The 16,420-nt window shown below is 44.3% G+C and overlaps 1 protein-coding gene across 1 annotated transcript; it reads right to left on the reverse strand.

The window, feature by feature from the left end:
• Window positions 1-9,182: 9,182 nt before the first annotated feature.
• On the reverse strand, window positions 9,183-15,264 carry LOC138580439 (protein S100-G-like). Its single transcript, XM_069650987.1, has 3 exons — window positions 15,103-15,264; window positions 11,197-11,345; window positions 9,183-9,388 (listed from the first exon to the last, which is right to left on the reverse strand). The coding sequence occupies exons 2-3, from the start codon at window positions 11,326-11,328 to the stop codon at window positions 9,236-9,238; spliced, it is 285 nt and encodes a 94-aa protein (XP_069507088.1). The 5' UTR covers window positions 11,329-11,345; window positions 15,103-15,264; the 3' UTR covers window positions 9,183-9,235.
• Between the last annotated feature and the right edge of the window lie 1,156 nt (window positions 15,265-16,420).

Here is a 16,420-nt window from a genome sequence, read left to right on the forward strand (position 1 = left end):
CTATACTTCCTTCTTTATTAACGCAAGTACTATGTTTCAGGGAGATGACGGAGCTTCTTCTACAAGAACATCACCCCTAGTAGTTGATGCAGATCTCTGGGTGGTGACACTTCCAACGATCGAGCAAATCGAATCATATTTACATATCCATTATTTATTTTAGACAACTGATCATTTGTGCAGGTCTATTTAGATGAGCCGTTGACGCCTGCAGAAAGTTTATGTTCTTTTAAACAAAATAGAAAACCATACTAATGCAATTACTGTGTTTCAGGGAGTTGCTGAAGCGTCATCTTCAATAATATCATCAATGGAAGTCTATGCGGAGCCCGAGGTATGGATCTTGACAGTTCAATCTAACTAGATCAACAATGCGTGAACTATTGTCGTTTGAATGTTCTACACAATGCGTTCATTCGTGTTTTGCTATTGAGATGTACGTGGGTATTGGTCCCCAAGTACATTTTGTGTTTTCAATATTATTATACATACTAATGAAAGTTCTATGTTTCAGGGAGTCGATGGAGCGTCAGTGAGTGATGGATGTGCTTATCATGAAAATGTAGTCGTTGCAGCGCGAGAGGAAGTGGAGACATGCACACACGAGTCGGAGCAACAGCGTCCAGATGTTGAAGTTCGAGGCAAGAAAGTTTCAAAGAAAAGAAAGCAAAAGAAGGTTAGTGTCCTGGTCACTATATTATGTTGTCTTTCACTGTCAATAGTTCAATACTGTAAGTTGTGTTTAAACTGAACATCCCTTTTCTAATCTGTCCTCTAGTTGCGAGTGGGTGTAAGAACTAGATCTACACAGACAGTGAAGCGAACGAGAGATGTTGCTTGTCAAACCTTTTGGCAGGGACTTGAGACTGGAGATGCATCGTGCCAATGGGAAGAATATGAAGTGATTGACAACGGAGCTATACCACCACCAGCCATTGATAGTGAATGTCCTCCTGGTAGTTCGGATGCAGTCGGAGATCAATTCACAGAATCCACACCCGCAAAAACTAAGACCGCGAGAAAGTTGAAGACATTGTTTTTTTCTCCCATCTCCGGACAAGGAACAGATGTTGCAATGGAAGAGAATGAAGTGGACGACAATGAAACACCATCAATATCACTGAACATAGCGGAAGACGATATCAGAGATTGTACCTTTCATGCGAGTGACATGTCCTCAACGTTACAGGCCGAACCAGCTGGGATGCAGAGTGACAGTATAAGGAAAGAGGCCAAATTCATTGTATTCGATAGTTGTTTGATGGATATTATTATTCGGATGAAATGTGGGCATTCGGTTGGTGGGGAAGTATGTGGGGAGCCATTGATTAATGTGACTCGTGCAATTCGAGGCACTAACCTTAAAATACATGCCACCTGTACAAAATATCATCCTTTCTCATGGTCTGCACAACCCATGCTGGGGCAACTGCCAGCAGGCAATCTACTTTGTGCAGCGGCTGCACTTTTTAGTGGTTCAAGTTTTAAAAAGTTAGAGTCTTTCTTTCAGTTTGTGGGAATCCATTTCATTGCGAAAACTCAGTTCTACAAATACCAAACCGATTATCTATTTCCAGCCATTAGCGAAGCTTGGAGAATGGAAAAAATGTCTATTGATAGTACATTCGCGGGCAAACGGTTCAGGCTAGCCGGTGATGGACAGTGCGACAGCCCAGGATTTTCAGCCAAGTACTGCACCTACCACTTTCAGGACATGGAAAGTAAGAAAATTGTGAGTTCGGTGGTCGTGCAGGTGTCACAAAGTACATCCTCAGTGGCCATGGAGAAAGTTGGCTTTGTAACATCAATGCAAGAACTACAATCGCGGGGAATGGTGATCGACCTGATAGCCACGGACAGACACGTTTCAATTGCCAAGACAATGAGAGAAGAGTACAAAAATATAAATCACCAATTTGACGTATGGCATCTTGCGAAAACAATCAATAAAAAATTGTCGGCTGCAGGAAAAAAAAAAAATATGCAAGGTATTTCACAGTGGTCCAAGTCAATCAGCAACCATCTTTGGTGGAGCTCAAAAACATGTGAAGGGTCGTTAGAAATTCTACTGGAAAAATGGCGGTCAGTAATGTTGCACTGTAGCAACGTACATCGATGGTCGACAAATGAGCATTTCCACAAATGTGAACATGGCCATTTGTCCACAGAGGAGGCACGGAAGAAGAAGTGGTTGATTCCTTCATCACCCACTCACAAGGCCATTGAAAAGATTGTATTTGATAAAACTATAACAAGAGATTTGAGGGGACTCACGGAATTCTGCCACACAGGAGATTTGGAGGTGTTCCACAATATGTGCCTAAAGTACAGGCCCAAAAGATTGCATTTTGGCATGGAAGGCATGATAAATCGGACTCTTCTAGCGGTCTTGGCACATAACCATAATGTTGGCCGTCAACAAAGTAGGACGACCGGAACTTTAGGGACGCTTCGCTACAATAAGGCCTTCACTAAAAGAAGTAAACAATGGGTGATCAAACCAGTGTTTGAGGATATGCAATATGAGTTTATTGAGAGACTTATCGTAGATGTCCTCGATAGGCACATACATGGAGTGGTGAACGAACCTATGCAGGGGACAACTGCATTGCCACCCAACATTGCCTCTGTTCCATGTCCACCTAAAGCAGAGCTCATTGAGAAATACACATCACGGTTTAAATGATTGTAATTTGATTGTCTGTTCTCTCGAGTCTCCTCATGTTGCAGGCCCATTGCAATTAAACCAAACAGTAATATAAATCATTTTTACAAAAATTATAGAATGTTTCCGTATTACAAACACATGGCCGACCCATAGGGACAATAAAAAAAAAGGCACGCAGACAAGATGCCCTTACACTAACTGTAGCGAACTAGAAATGTGTGCTCGCTCAAAGTGAAGGTCAGCTGCTTTGATGTTTTGCTCGGGTGGCGGAACGGCCCACGACCCAGTATAAGGTTCTATTGTGATTTGACCTTGACAGGCCGGGACCATCCTGAAAAAAAAGATAATGAATAAAATTTCAGAAACGAAACGATGAGCCACGTTCATTAGAAGAAGTAACGTCGGCAAAGAAGGAGTGGTGTTTCGGGTCTGCCCTACACAGAGGCACAATGGAATATGCAAATATAATGTAAGTAACTTTTGAAGAGTTTATACCGCAATTTCATTACTATACAGTGGCTTTAAAGACGGGTTCAGTTGTACTTGTTGGTTCTATGTGGCATATTGTTTTCTACCGCGCACTAACTTGAGGAGAAACATCTGCTTTTACTGAAGCACCTCAAAACCTTCCTCTTTGCTTCTGCTTTCTCTCTTCCTCTCCCCTGCTACAACTGGTCCACTGTCTGCGACCTCGGTCCTGGGCCGTTCCACTCTCCACCTGCACTGCCTCCCTGTCAACCCCTGCACTGGGGGACTGTCTCAGTATCCTACAGCCCCCCCTTCCCAGCACTTGTTCTGCACTTACCTTGCACTTGCCACCAGCTGGCCCTATTTATTTATTATTTTATGCTACTTACCTTGTACTCCACTCCACCCCCCTCCCTGCCTCGCCACGCCTTTAAACACTTGTGTACACCCAGTAGCGCTGTCCTCGCTATGATTTTAATAAGGATCTGATGGTGAGACTAATTTCATTTTTTATGTTTTTAGGTACATCGTTCACTACTGTCTGTGTCACGAGTACCGGACACCGGCGGACGGCTTCTACAGCCGCCAGTTGCTTCTCCGCGTGAACAACGTTACCACCCTGACCATTTTATGGGACGATCGCCAAGTACAAGTATGCCCTTACGCGGTACTAACGGTTAGATGCAACATACCTACCGTTGTGGTGGCCTAGTGCCTCGTTGTTGGAACAGCCATGCGATTATCAGTGCTACCGAAGAGCTTATTTTTATCGTAAAACAACACCCTGTGTACTGCACACGAACATCGCTTCCCTCAAGACGAACTAATTTGGATCGAGAGCAAAGAAAAATGCAAATCGCTGAATATTCTCTAAACATTTGATGTCTAATAAATGTACTTTACCACATTTACAATCTTGCGGTTTGATTTCAAAGTACAGTTTCATATTCCGAATTGTGGTGCGCTGTATTGTGAGCTGATCTGTGTTGATTTCCGGGGTCTGTGTGGAGTCGCGTAGAAGACGCCTGGGCGCGTTTGCCTACGCAGCACAGTCACGTCACGGAGAGAGGCGGGGAATATGAATGTTTTGATAATGTCAGGCTCAGGGGCGGGGGATTTGATTTAGTGCCGCAAAGGCAGGTGAGCCAGGGCGATGCGGCGGAATGATAGGATTATCACAAAATGGAGGCTGATTTCGAGTGCGATAATGGGCGAAAAGTCGGGTAAGGTCCATAGGAAAGTTTCCTACGATCTACCGATTTATGCTTATAAACACATGGCCGACCCGTAGGGACAATAAAAAAAAAGTCCCGGAACTATCCTTTAAGGAGCCTATTGGCCCGACTTGGGATATCGCGGTCCCGGATGGCAACTCCATTTTCTATTCCAACAGAGAAGAAGGGCGGGGGGGGGTGGCATTGCAGTAATTGCAAGAGACTCCATTCATCTGTTTCCCAGCAGTATAGCATGTACGGAAAGCAGAATTCAGCACCTTAAACATCTCCCCACGGCCAACAGCAGCTTAAATTTAATCTTAGTCTAAAGGCCTCCTACCACCATCCCAGAATAAATCAATGAGGAGATAACACACCAACTAAACATGGCCAAAGGACCCAATACGGTCACAATAATACTGGGGGACTTCAATCGATGGTACAGTGATACTAAAGAAAAAGAAGCCTCCAACTTACAAAGTCTCCTAAACATCATTGACTTTAAGGTAACCAACCATGAACCCACGATGGATAATGAACACATATTAGATTGGGTTATCACAAACAACCTTGAAACACGAGACTTTAAGACCGAACCTTGTATTTGGTCAGACCACCATAGTGTAACCTTCTACATCACCTTGCCACTCCCAATACCTAAAACCCCCAACTGTCCCATTAAAGTGACACACAGAAACGACAAAAGCATCGACAGGAACCAACTTGAGCAATGTCTAGTTAATGTCGAAAACAATCAAAGTGAGAAGGATTAATTTGAAACCCTACTGACAAATGTACTTACTTCGAGAAATTAGCCGACCAAGAAGCACCCCCACAAACCAGACCGACCTTTAAAAAACAACAATGGTTCTCGAAAGAACTCGTAGAACAAAAAAGGGAAAAACGAAATAGAGAAAATGTATGGCGAAAAAAACCCTCTCTTGCCAACAAAGCTTCATGGAAGGATAGTGAAAAAAACTATAAAAACATGATACTGGAGGCAAAGAAGAATTTCTACAACGAACAGATCACCTCAGCAGCCAATTCCACCAGCAAATTGTTTAACATCTTGAAATCAGTAGAAAAACCAAAGGCTATCACCCCCTCCCCCTTCTCACCCACACAAAAAGAATGTAACGCAACCCAGATGGCCTTCTTTAATAAAATCACCAAAGCTAGGGACTTAATAACAAACTCCCTGATTGGCAAAAAGACGACAGCCACAATGCCAGTTGAGGTAGCACCTCAACACACAGAAGCATTCACGTTTGTAGAAATTACCATCAGTGACATGACTAAGGTGCTCCCCATTATGAAACCCACCACTTGCACGGAAAACATACTTCCACCCAAAATAATACTGGGTAACTCTGATATTTCTGCCCCCATATTAACAAAAATCATTAATGCATCATTTAGAGACTAGAAAGTACCTGATTCCATACAAAGGGTCACAGTGACACCACTGGTCAAGAACCCTAACGTTGACCAAAGAGATCCCAACAATTTGAGGCCTATTACTAACTGCAACTTTATTCTAAAGATCATGGATAGGATTGCTACAATGCAACTTCAGGCCCATGTGGAAGCATCAAACTCCTTGCACCAGCAACAGTCGGGTTTCCGCCCTGCCCATAGCACGGAGACGGCTCTGCTGGATCTGCAGACCAAAATGCTTAGCATTATCGACAAGGGGAAGACAGGCCTTCTCATTCTTCTCGATCTAAGCGCAGCATTTGACTTACTAGATCATAATCTACTCAAGACTGCGTTAGAGAAAACTGCCAATTGTACAGAAGTAACAATCGGCTGGATAATGTCCTTTTTAAAAAACAGGATGTCCAGGGTACATTGGAGGGACAAGTTCTCTCTGGAAAAGGAAATCCTATGTGGAGTTCCACAGGGTGCCAGCATGTCGCCTTTGCTCTTTAACCTGAGATATCTCTGCCTAGTCCTCGATCATATCAACACCTTCTTTACAAACTATGCTGATGACACTCAGCTGGTGTTTGAATTGAGTGGGGACTATCAGAAAGACAGCGACCAGCTCACCATGATCTACAACAACGTGGAACAATGGATGGACACCAACTGGATGTGTCTTAACGGAGAAATAAAACGGAGCTCATGGTATTTGACACCACTTCAGCCAGAGCGAAACTACCTACTACATACAGCTCATTTTTGATCAAAGACACACACATACAAGTCCTGAGCAAGGTCAAAACCCTTGGTATGATGCTGTAAGCATCTCTGGTGACCAAAGCCCAAGCTCAATATATCAAAAAAATATCTGCATACCACCGTAGACTTCTAAGAGCGATCAAGCCTTACCTATCAGAAGACAACTGCGCCATCATTGCAAGAGCAAATATAATGCCTCACCTCGATTATGATAACACACTGGTCATATGCTCTAACAAACAATGTATGCATAGTTACCAGGTCGTTCAGAACAATGCTGTGAGGATCATTAAGTACAAAACCAGATCGCAGCATATCAGTGACTCCAGAAGGGAATTACATTGGCTTTAAATTTAAGACAGGGTCCAATTCAAGGCCTTAACACTGGTGCACAGATGCATCTTTGGAAAAGCTCCAGCTTACCTAAAATCCAAGATACAATCCTACGTACCCAGCAGAATGTTAAGATCCTCCAACCTTGGTAAGATCCTAGTGGCCTCACAGAAGCTTAAATGCGGTATGGACAGATCTTTTCCCATACTAGCAGCTGGCCTTTGGAACAAACTCCCCAACCACATAAGATTGGAAGCCAACTACATGCGATTTCGCAAACTAGTGAAAACCCACATCTTCAAATAAGAACCTCCCCACAGGTCCCCAACCTAGCCTCCGTGAGCTCGTTTTTCTTTTTTTTGTCCCGTGTCAAGCCTGTCATTGTCCACACTGTCTCTTGTGTCCATGTCTCTGTGCCCTGACGCTTGCGAGCTACCAGCGCATTACAAATTAAAAAAATAAAAAATAAATACAACTAATAACCCCAAGCAAATACTTCTAAGAACTATAGCTGTGAAGATATGTGGTCAAGTACTTAAATCACAGATGGGCCCTATTCCTGGTTTCACCACATTACGCGATACAATACAAACTTATATAATGAATTATTACCACCTAACTTGCCCTCACTTTCTTTCATGGCAGGCGAAATGTAAGACACTTACCTTGCAATGTGATGCCGTTCTTTTTAAAATTAAAATATCATAGCTGCCATGACATTTTAATAATATTGTTAGTCTTTTTTATAACTATTTATGCAGTGCTGCTTGCATTGGAAGAAACTTACATGTTATGTTCTCTGGATTAGTTCTCAGATCAGAATGCATATTTTAGGCGTGATTCTGTTTAAATGATTTTATAGTGCTGTGCCTTACTTTATAATTGTACATTATATAAATGTGTACAAAGAAGTAGAGCATGAGGTTTGGTATTTTCACCCTCCTGGTCCATCAAAATCTGTTTTTTGTGATATGGTCCAAGCTGGACTCGATGTACCTCAAGGTAGTAGTAGTGTGTCACTAGTATAGCGCCTTTCACCGTTAGTATGGAAAAACGCACTGTAGATTGAACACCCTCTGGGTATGCTTGTAATATGAACAGAGCGGCGCAAGGACATTATCCAAAATGCTCACGGTGTGGAAACCTGTGTGTTAAAAGGAGAAGATAAACCGATGCAGGTTTGTGTGACTATGAAGGTACATCTATAGAGCCGGATTAGGGTCGTGCTGGAAGCAGAAGCACAAGGTGCGAGGGGTCTGGCTGCCTGGAATGTGCAGCACGTGTTTGCTATCCACTTTGTATCTTTGCATATGAAAAAACCCAATAGAGGCAAGTTACCAACAGGACCACTTTTCAGAGCATTTTCATTATGCCTTTGCCCACATCATATGCCAGTATATAACACTTTCATGCTGGCTGTGTGTGTTTTTCTGCTGTAAAATGCACCTTTTCAACCCTATATTTGAGAAGAAAATCTAGGGTACGGGAGGGAACCCTCAAACCCTCGCTAGATCCACATCCAAACCCTCTATCGATCCTTATAGCTCCCTCGCTACGTTCGGTTGCTCCCACTATTTCAGGAGAATGTTAACACCTACACACACTGAAAGAAATCACAAGCCGCTGATCTTTGATCATTTATGATGGCGGGTCCCTCTTAGATACTCACTGCCCCTGACACCAAAAGCCATCTTTGGGACTGGATGGCACATCACTGCCTGTGATGCTGTTGTGTCAATGGTCAAAAAATATCGCTTTCTAATGTGATACTGCTTTCGGTGAGGTTGTTGAATTTTGGCTCGCTGGCCCACTGATTGACAAAAAGTTAATGCTTCGGCCCCACACTCAAAAGGTTGTACAAGCCTGCTGTGTATCGCAGCCTGACAATCTTTGTAATTTTATTTTCCATGAAGTCATTTCTGATGATATCTATACAGATCGAAATTAGTCTGTAAGTCTTTTCTTGAATAGGGCCTAGGAAATCCCAAGACACGCTTTGAAGAGAAATCTAACTGGTCGGTCCCATTATGCATAACAGTTCTATACTGGTTTCCTTTTGTTTGTGCTGTGCTTGTGCTAAAAGGCCTTTTGCAACTAAGGTTGCCATAAATGTGGATGGGAGGGAGGAAAAGGGTAGTGTGAATGATGCTGTCTACCACCGTATGCAGCACAAAGTGTTTTCGATGAACCACTGCATCTAAAGTGTTGCAAGAAACCATTCTGTAAAGTTGGCCACCCTTGAACTATCCCTCAGTGCTCTTTAAGTACATTCAAACAGAAAATGAGATCCGACTTAAGCAGCACTTGGACAAGGAACCAGTCAATACAGAGCTTTATTACACATGAACATTACAGCAGGTCTCTGTGTTTATTTCTTGCCGCCTGCCTTCTTTGGGTTGTGCAGGGCAGTTGTTAGGGCGCAATTGAACATGCAAAACTCGTCAAAAGTAATCATCTTGTCTCCATTGAGGTCCATCGAAGAGCAGATGAGTTTCAGAATATCGTCGCCTTTCTCCGATTTCTGCAAAGGGAGAGAGAAAGTCGAAGCATGTGGGCTCGGTTGAGTACAGAGAAAGCAATCGCGGTGTTTCACAGTTGTGTAATTCAAGATTACTAGCCTTGGCAAACAGGGATCAGCCACGAATTTGTTTTGGGCCTAATAGAGTCTGCTTTGTTAGAATAGGGTGTTATCCCAGTTGTAACCCTGTGGTTCCACAATTGAGCAGCCATTTTGCAATCTTCTACACTCAACTGCTGGCCTAGGGACCCTGTTTCCACAGCACCAGCTGTGTCTCTCTGCTGAGAGGCCATGCTTCATGCCCCTATACGGCCCTTCCTCCTGCTAAGAGTCTAATGTCCCACTACCTTCCACTCCATCTTTGTTTTCGGGTGTAAGCTCTACTGCCTCCCTCTTAAATTATTCTTGAAGTAGATTAATTTTGTCTGATGACCTATTTGCGGAAACCTTCTACAAAGTGAATCCACCAGAAACATATGACATATACTTGGTGTTTGCAAATGATTAATAAGGCACTGCAAAGACTCACACAGACCACCACTCATAACCTCATGACTAACCCATCCTTTCAAAACATGGCCCTGAAATTAAAAGACAAGCGAAAATCACAGTTGCAGGGGTTGTGGGACAAGGCTTCAATTGGTGGACATGGCAATTGGCTATGTTATGGGGATTGGCGAAGTTATATTTGTTGGCTGGTACAGGGGGCTGCCATAAGGCCCCACCTCTTCTGATTTTACAATGATTGCAGTGATTTACTAAGAATAATTAATTGTTTATGTGGGCAAAGGCGATTCATTTTCCAGCTTTGAGTGGTATTCTTTGAAATGGCCTTCGTAATTCAGTAATTATGGGTTCATGATTTTGGGTTAATGACTTTTACAGGATGATTTTGGGCAGAGTTCTGTACTTTTAATAGGTGTAATAGCAGAGATATAATGCAAGAGGGGTGTCCTGACTCCCTCAGTTACTGTCTAAACGTAGGCACACCAGGAGGATGAAATAGAGTGGACCATGAACCAGCCTGACAGTGTTCAACACTCATCTTCACAGGTTCTCCAAGGGTGGCAAAAGCAATTATGCTAGACCTGGGCCAAGACTCTGTGCCTAACATTGCGCTCCAAGATGGCACTTGTCCATAATACCCAATTTGACCGAATAAAACTATTAGAAAGGGAGATTTGATCGCAGATTTGATCGAATACGAACATTGCGATCAATTCTCCAATTCAAACAGCATTATAGTGAAGAAGGGGAGAAGGGGCTGCATGGGTGTCCCCCGCACCCTTGTTCACTATAATGCCAGTGGGGGTTGCAGGGATGTCCCCCGCACCCGACCGATAAAAATATGTTAAGAAAACAAACCAAAGGGACCCTGCAGCGTTAGATTCGACCCGCATTAGAGGGATGGATCTGATGTCGCAGGGGTGCAGGAGAAGCATCGGCGGGGAGAAAAAAGGTAAGTAGGGGAAGGGGCTTCGGGAGTTTGGTGTATAGCATGATTTGATTTGTTTTGCCAAAGTGAAAACAGATTTTTGTCAAAATTGACCACGTTCAATTACGCCGCAAACCTTACACTTCGGTCAAACAACCCAAATCCCTGCTGTCTGCATGAAGTGTTCGAGTTACAGGCGATAGCAGGTGTCTCCAGCATGAGGTTGCGTCACTTTAGCTGCCATACCCAAAGCGCTGGTGCGCCATGGCAGTCCCTCTCTTTAAATGGATGCTTTGAGCACTTCAGGGGCCCCTCAAAGGGGCCCCTGGACATCGACAGCCTGGCTTGATGCTAGTTGAGTGCAACGTTGACTTACGCAGAGGGTTGGGAATTCTGACTTGGCCAGTTTCATAAGTTCAGGCTGGCTCAGCGAGCTGCAGTCTCCATCACTGTCCGCGTACTTGTGGAAGATTGCGGCCATTTGCAGGCAGATCTGCTCGCAATTCATCGTGAATGTTTTGTGATCTGAAAGAAAACATAAAAACATGCCATCACAAGCCTTTTCCCCTTTATAACATACTCAGGGGCGCAACTAGACCTAATGTTCAGGGTGGGGCTACCACATCAACGACTTTCTTGGGGCAGGGCCAACTTACTTTTGGGTGGTGGGGAGGGCATTCTCCCCAAGGAATGTTTATAGGAACTAATGTCAAGTTACCAGCATATGGTGCAATTTAAAGCACATCAGGCCACTGGCATTGCCCGGAAGTGTGATAAGAATTATGGACAGAATGCACATTTCCTGCAAGCATGGCAGTGCTGTGGCTGATTGTATCAGCTGCTATATCCATAATCCCATTTAAGATGTCGTGCCGCTATGGTTGGAGTGTCTTTTGTTGTCGGTGGGCAGCCCCCGGACAACTGACTACAAATTATGGGCCTTGAATTTGTGCCATAGGATAACGTACCCTGACATCCCAGGACTAAACCTAACGTCACATACTATATCATAAAAGCTGGAGAAAGAATGTCTTGCTTGGAAATAAACAAACACATCCCACCCACTGTGATGTTTTCAAAGTGAAAAGCTTGTCCCCAGTTGTTAATGGGTGGTCTGCAGGGCAAGATATAGTTACAGCAACCACCTCAAGTTCAATCTACCTTCCCCTCTAACCAAAAAAACATCTGCACATGCGACGTGAGCACCTTAGCAACACAGGCTAATACAATGGAATATACACAACACAAAGACTCATGCGTCTGCAATACATTTCCCTAGAAACCTCATTAACCCATCACAGATGCATCAAAACAACTCCCAGCGTTCTCCTGTACCACTCTGCCAGACCCCACAGTCAACCACAAACTGATTACTAGCAAACTCTATCTCACAATAATTACCACTCAAGATAACTCACAAAACAGCTCAAAAGTGCACACCCAGGAGAGCCCTATTTTTTCAGGGCTGCACCCAACCCTGAAACAAAGCAAGCTTGCCCTGCTCCCTCCTCTGCTATGTTAGTTCTCTACCCTCTCCGTTTTAAGATCTGAAGAGTCAAAGAATAATGAAAATGGCAGAAGGTGTACTCTACAAGACTCAATAACATGGCATAGCATAGTAAAGCAGGGCATAACAGGGCATAGCATAACAGGGCATAGCAAAAGTTGCCACTCATTCTCCTGTCGGACAGCTCCGGCCTGCCAAAGGAACTCTGGTGACTGGCAGCAACAGTGCAGGAAATGAGTGTTGGGTCTGTCACAGTCAGTCCACCACACTAGAATCTGGAGGTCCATGAAAGCGTCGAATTCGAAATGTCCGTGGGAGAAAAATACGAAAGTTATTTACAAGAAATCAACTTTCTGTTTTTTCTCCTGCTGACATTTGTGGCAACCCGCTTCACCCCACCCCCTTACTTACCTGTTGGCGGCACCATCCCTCTGCAACGCCGGTTCCCTTCACTTACGTGCATGAGACCCGGCGCCGCAGGGTCCTTTTTTCTTTTTAAATTTCTTTAAAAAAATATATTTATATATATATATATCCAATCTCAAAAGGGGGACACTGCCGCAACCCCTGATGCCATTATAGTGAACAAGGTGTGGGGGACACCCCTACAACCCCGACTAGCCTTGTTCACTATAATGACACCGAATGGTAAATGTGTTTTAACTTTCGGCTTTATGCAATTTTCGTACGGCCGAAATTCGATCAAATTCACAATTTTATTTTATTCCTTTAGACCAATTATACGGATACCGTAGAATCTCTGGTACACTAACTGGCAGGGGGAGAATATATATCCCCTCTCACATCAATGGATATGGGAGTGAGGAGAGACCAGTGCTGCGATAACAGTTCAGGATGAGAGCTCTGGAGGCACCAACAGAGGAGCACATTCTGTCCCCAAAATCGTTCAATCTTCCTCACTGCTAGGCGGGCGTTTTTGAATTTGGTGAGCTTAACCACTTGAAAGGAATAGCATTTTTGCATGTAAGGCAACGTAACATTACATTATTTGCCCAGGAGCACAGAATTTGGTCAAGCAATGGAGCCTGGATTTGAACCCACTCAGAAATGTAGGCACCTAACCATATTCCTTTCAAGCACTAGTTAATACAAGTGTTTAAGTTTTGGCTTTCAAGAATTAAAATAATATGGTCTTATACTTGTGAATTACACAAATCACCTAAAGCAGACAACATGTAAATTCATCTGAAACATGGTAATGTTATGTTGCATTACTGGAATGTACACTGCAGACCATTGCCATTTCCCTGGCTTCCAGGCGCTCTTGTGGGTCTGGGTTATGTAAGCAGGGAGAGGGGGTACATGCAAGATAGCTTTGCTGCTGTGTTGATGTGTGTACTTGGGAGAACCCGGATACTGTGTGCAGATCTGTTTCGTGGTGGTCAGTGATGAGGTCACAGGGGCATGTGTGTCACATGAAAGCCTCATGGGCCTGGGGTGCATAGGCTGGGTTGCTGGTATGTAAGTTGGTTGGAGAGATGTAGAATTCTGTTTGATGCCTTTAGAGAGGGATTTTAAATGGCCGTGGGTGAGTGGCATAGTTGGTCAGTGTATATTGTGTGGGTATATTGTGTTTGGGTGTCAAGAAGAGAGTGTTAGTGTTGGGGCACACAATTCATACCACAGGGAAACGTCTAGACAAAAGAGCATTGTGGTAGCTGTATTCTTCATAATCGAAATGGAAGATTGCACGACCCAGAACCCAAATCACATTTTTATGTCATAATGGTAGACAGCGTTGGTCTAAACCAAGTTTTTAAAAAGTAATTGAATTTTAAGACTCACGTTCGTTCCCTAGGTATTCTTGATCACATGTGGTGTTACAGCATCTAATGAGTTTACACACATTCTGGTGGACTCAAGCCCAAGCTTTTATGTTAAAAGATGGCCCAATTCCCCCCTTCCTGTCTGGAGCCATACATTTCATGATTGCTGTGAAGATGGGTTCACCCCTGTGCCCTCCTATTACCCCAATCTCTCTCATGCTATGTCAGTGCTGACATTCGGATTACTTAATTAAGAGTTGACCTGTCAGCAGTCATGTATTGTATGGGTTTATCCGTTTTACAAGGGGCTGTATTGACGTGAATGCAAACACAGGAAAGTGTTCTTCCATAAAGAATTAACACTTTCCTTAAAAGTGCAATATTCCGTCAAAGTGAGAATGTGGTGCCTGGCATCAAAGCCTTGACTTTTGCATGTGCCTAATGTATGGCTTGGGAACAGCCCTATCAACTATCAGCAATGCATGGCAGGCACTGTGAGGGGATGCTCCTCCCAAAAGCCCTGGTTTAGCATGTCAAAAAGGAGTTTAAGTGCAGCACCCGCGAGGTGCCGTTAAACTCTACTGCACAATGTTCCCCCTTATAAAAATCGCACTGCCTAGACTACAGCACCACATTTCTAGTTTACTGAAAGCTTTCTTAAATTAGATAAGTGGCAGGCCTTTACGAAATTCCCGCTGGTGCTGCTGGTGCACATCTGTCTAGCAAAACGATAGACTTTAGCAGTTTTTGCTGCTGGAAAGCACCACGCCGCCCCTCCCATTCTGCTTACCACTTCAGAAGGGTGGTGCCGGAAACTGGAGGGGAGAACGTCTGATCTCTTCACTATCAGGAGCTCAGAATGGGGCCTGGGGACGTGGCAGCGGGCACCAGAAGTGCCATGCAAATAACATAAAACATCACACAACACACTGGCATGATCCACAGCGCAGGCCGCTGAAGGGTTTCTTTCGCCAGCAGGGCATCTTACCTGTCGGAGCAGCGGTAGAGGCAGCAGCAGGTCAGGCAGCTCTGGTGACTGGGTCGGGACGGTCCGCCTTTATATAGAACCGCCTGTCTCTTTTAATCCAACCTGAAAAACCGGTGGAGTGCAGTTTTGTTTCCACACAAAAGCATATTTGTAAGCATCTATTTCTTACCCCATACCCTCCTTTTTCGAAACCTAGTTTACCTCACACACCCTGTTGCCGGGTAAAGTGGGCGTTAAACTGCTGTAACTCAGCGGTTTTCTGAAGGGCGAGGTTCACGTGTTTCAGGTGTGTTCTATGTTGCACTTATCTGCCTCAATGCTTCTTAGCAGGGCTTCAGGTTGCTTTGGCTGCAACGCACAACATGTAAACACAATGGGTTCTGTCCCTCACTTTTTGTGTTAATGGGGGCCTTAATTGAAGAACACGGCCTCTGAAGTCAAACAAACAACAAAGCAAGTATTAGGCTATCCTCCAAGGGGTAGTCTAATACTTGCTTTGTTGCTTGTGCAACGCACAACATAGCAACAACGGGCCACAAATGGCAAAAATAAAAAGCAAGAACAATTAACACATTTGGAACAAAAATCAAACCTATTGGGTGTTGAAGGAGATGGTAAGGAGGGTTTCAACTTCAGCTGGAAGAGTTTGTAACCTTGAAAGATCTGAAGGTTACAGAGCTAAGAGGTGCAGTTTCCGGACTCCCCCGCACATTCCTGGTCCAACAAAGTGACGGTGCCAGTATGGGGGTCCGGGGGCAGCGTAGGGGGGGGGGTTGTTTGGGGGTAAAGTGCCTGCAAGCAATGTTCACAAAGCTATTGGGTGGCCCAGCCGCCCAGATAAAAGGGTCCGTTTCGGAAATGGCGTTAAAATGCGCAGACAGTTGTTTGTAATGTGGTTAATGTCGTGACAACAAGTTTTAACATAGCACTGAAAATGGAGTGTCAATGTCTTAAGAGTCCAAAGCACTAAGCTTTTAGGCACTGCAGGGAGCAGGGCGCTGGAACTTCAACCCTCCCTCCCCCTTAGAAGTCCCCCCCCTTGCCTAGGTTCATTGATCTGCATGCGGTATGGCCACTGAAGGAGGGTGAACACACGGTTGTCAGTGTCCTCCCGCACACATGGGTCCATATGTTAATATCTCCGCAAAAATATCGCCAGATTTTTGAGGCGATATTAAGGCATGCAACCTGCGGGGGCACCCCTGCAAGTCCCGCATTATTTTTAAAGGAGCGGGGAACATCCCCAAAACCCCTTCTCCCAAAAAGCCCAAAAATGATCCCCCCCAAAAATATCACCTATGGCCGTTCCAGAGGACCA

Source organism: Ambystoma mexicanum, chromosome 1p, assembly GCF_040938575.1.
Source record: "Ambystoma mexicanum isolate Mex_15411 chromosome 1p, UKY_AmexF1_1, whole genome shotgun sequence".
Lineage (NCBI taxonomy): Eukaryota > Metazoa > Chordata > Amphibia > Caudata > Ambystomatidae > Ambystoma > Ambystoma mexicanum.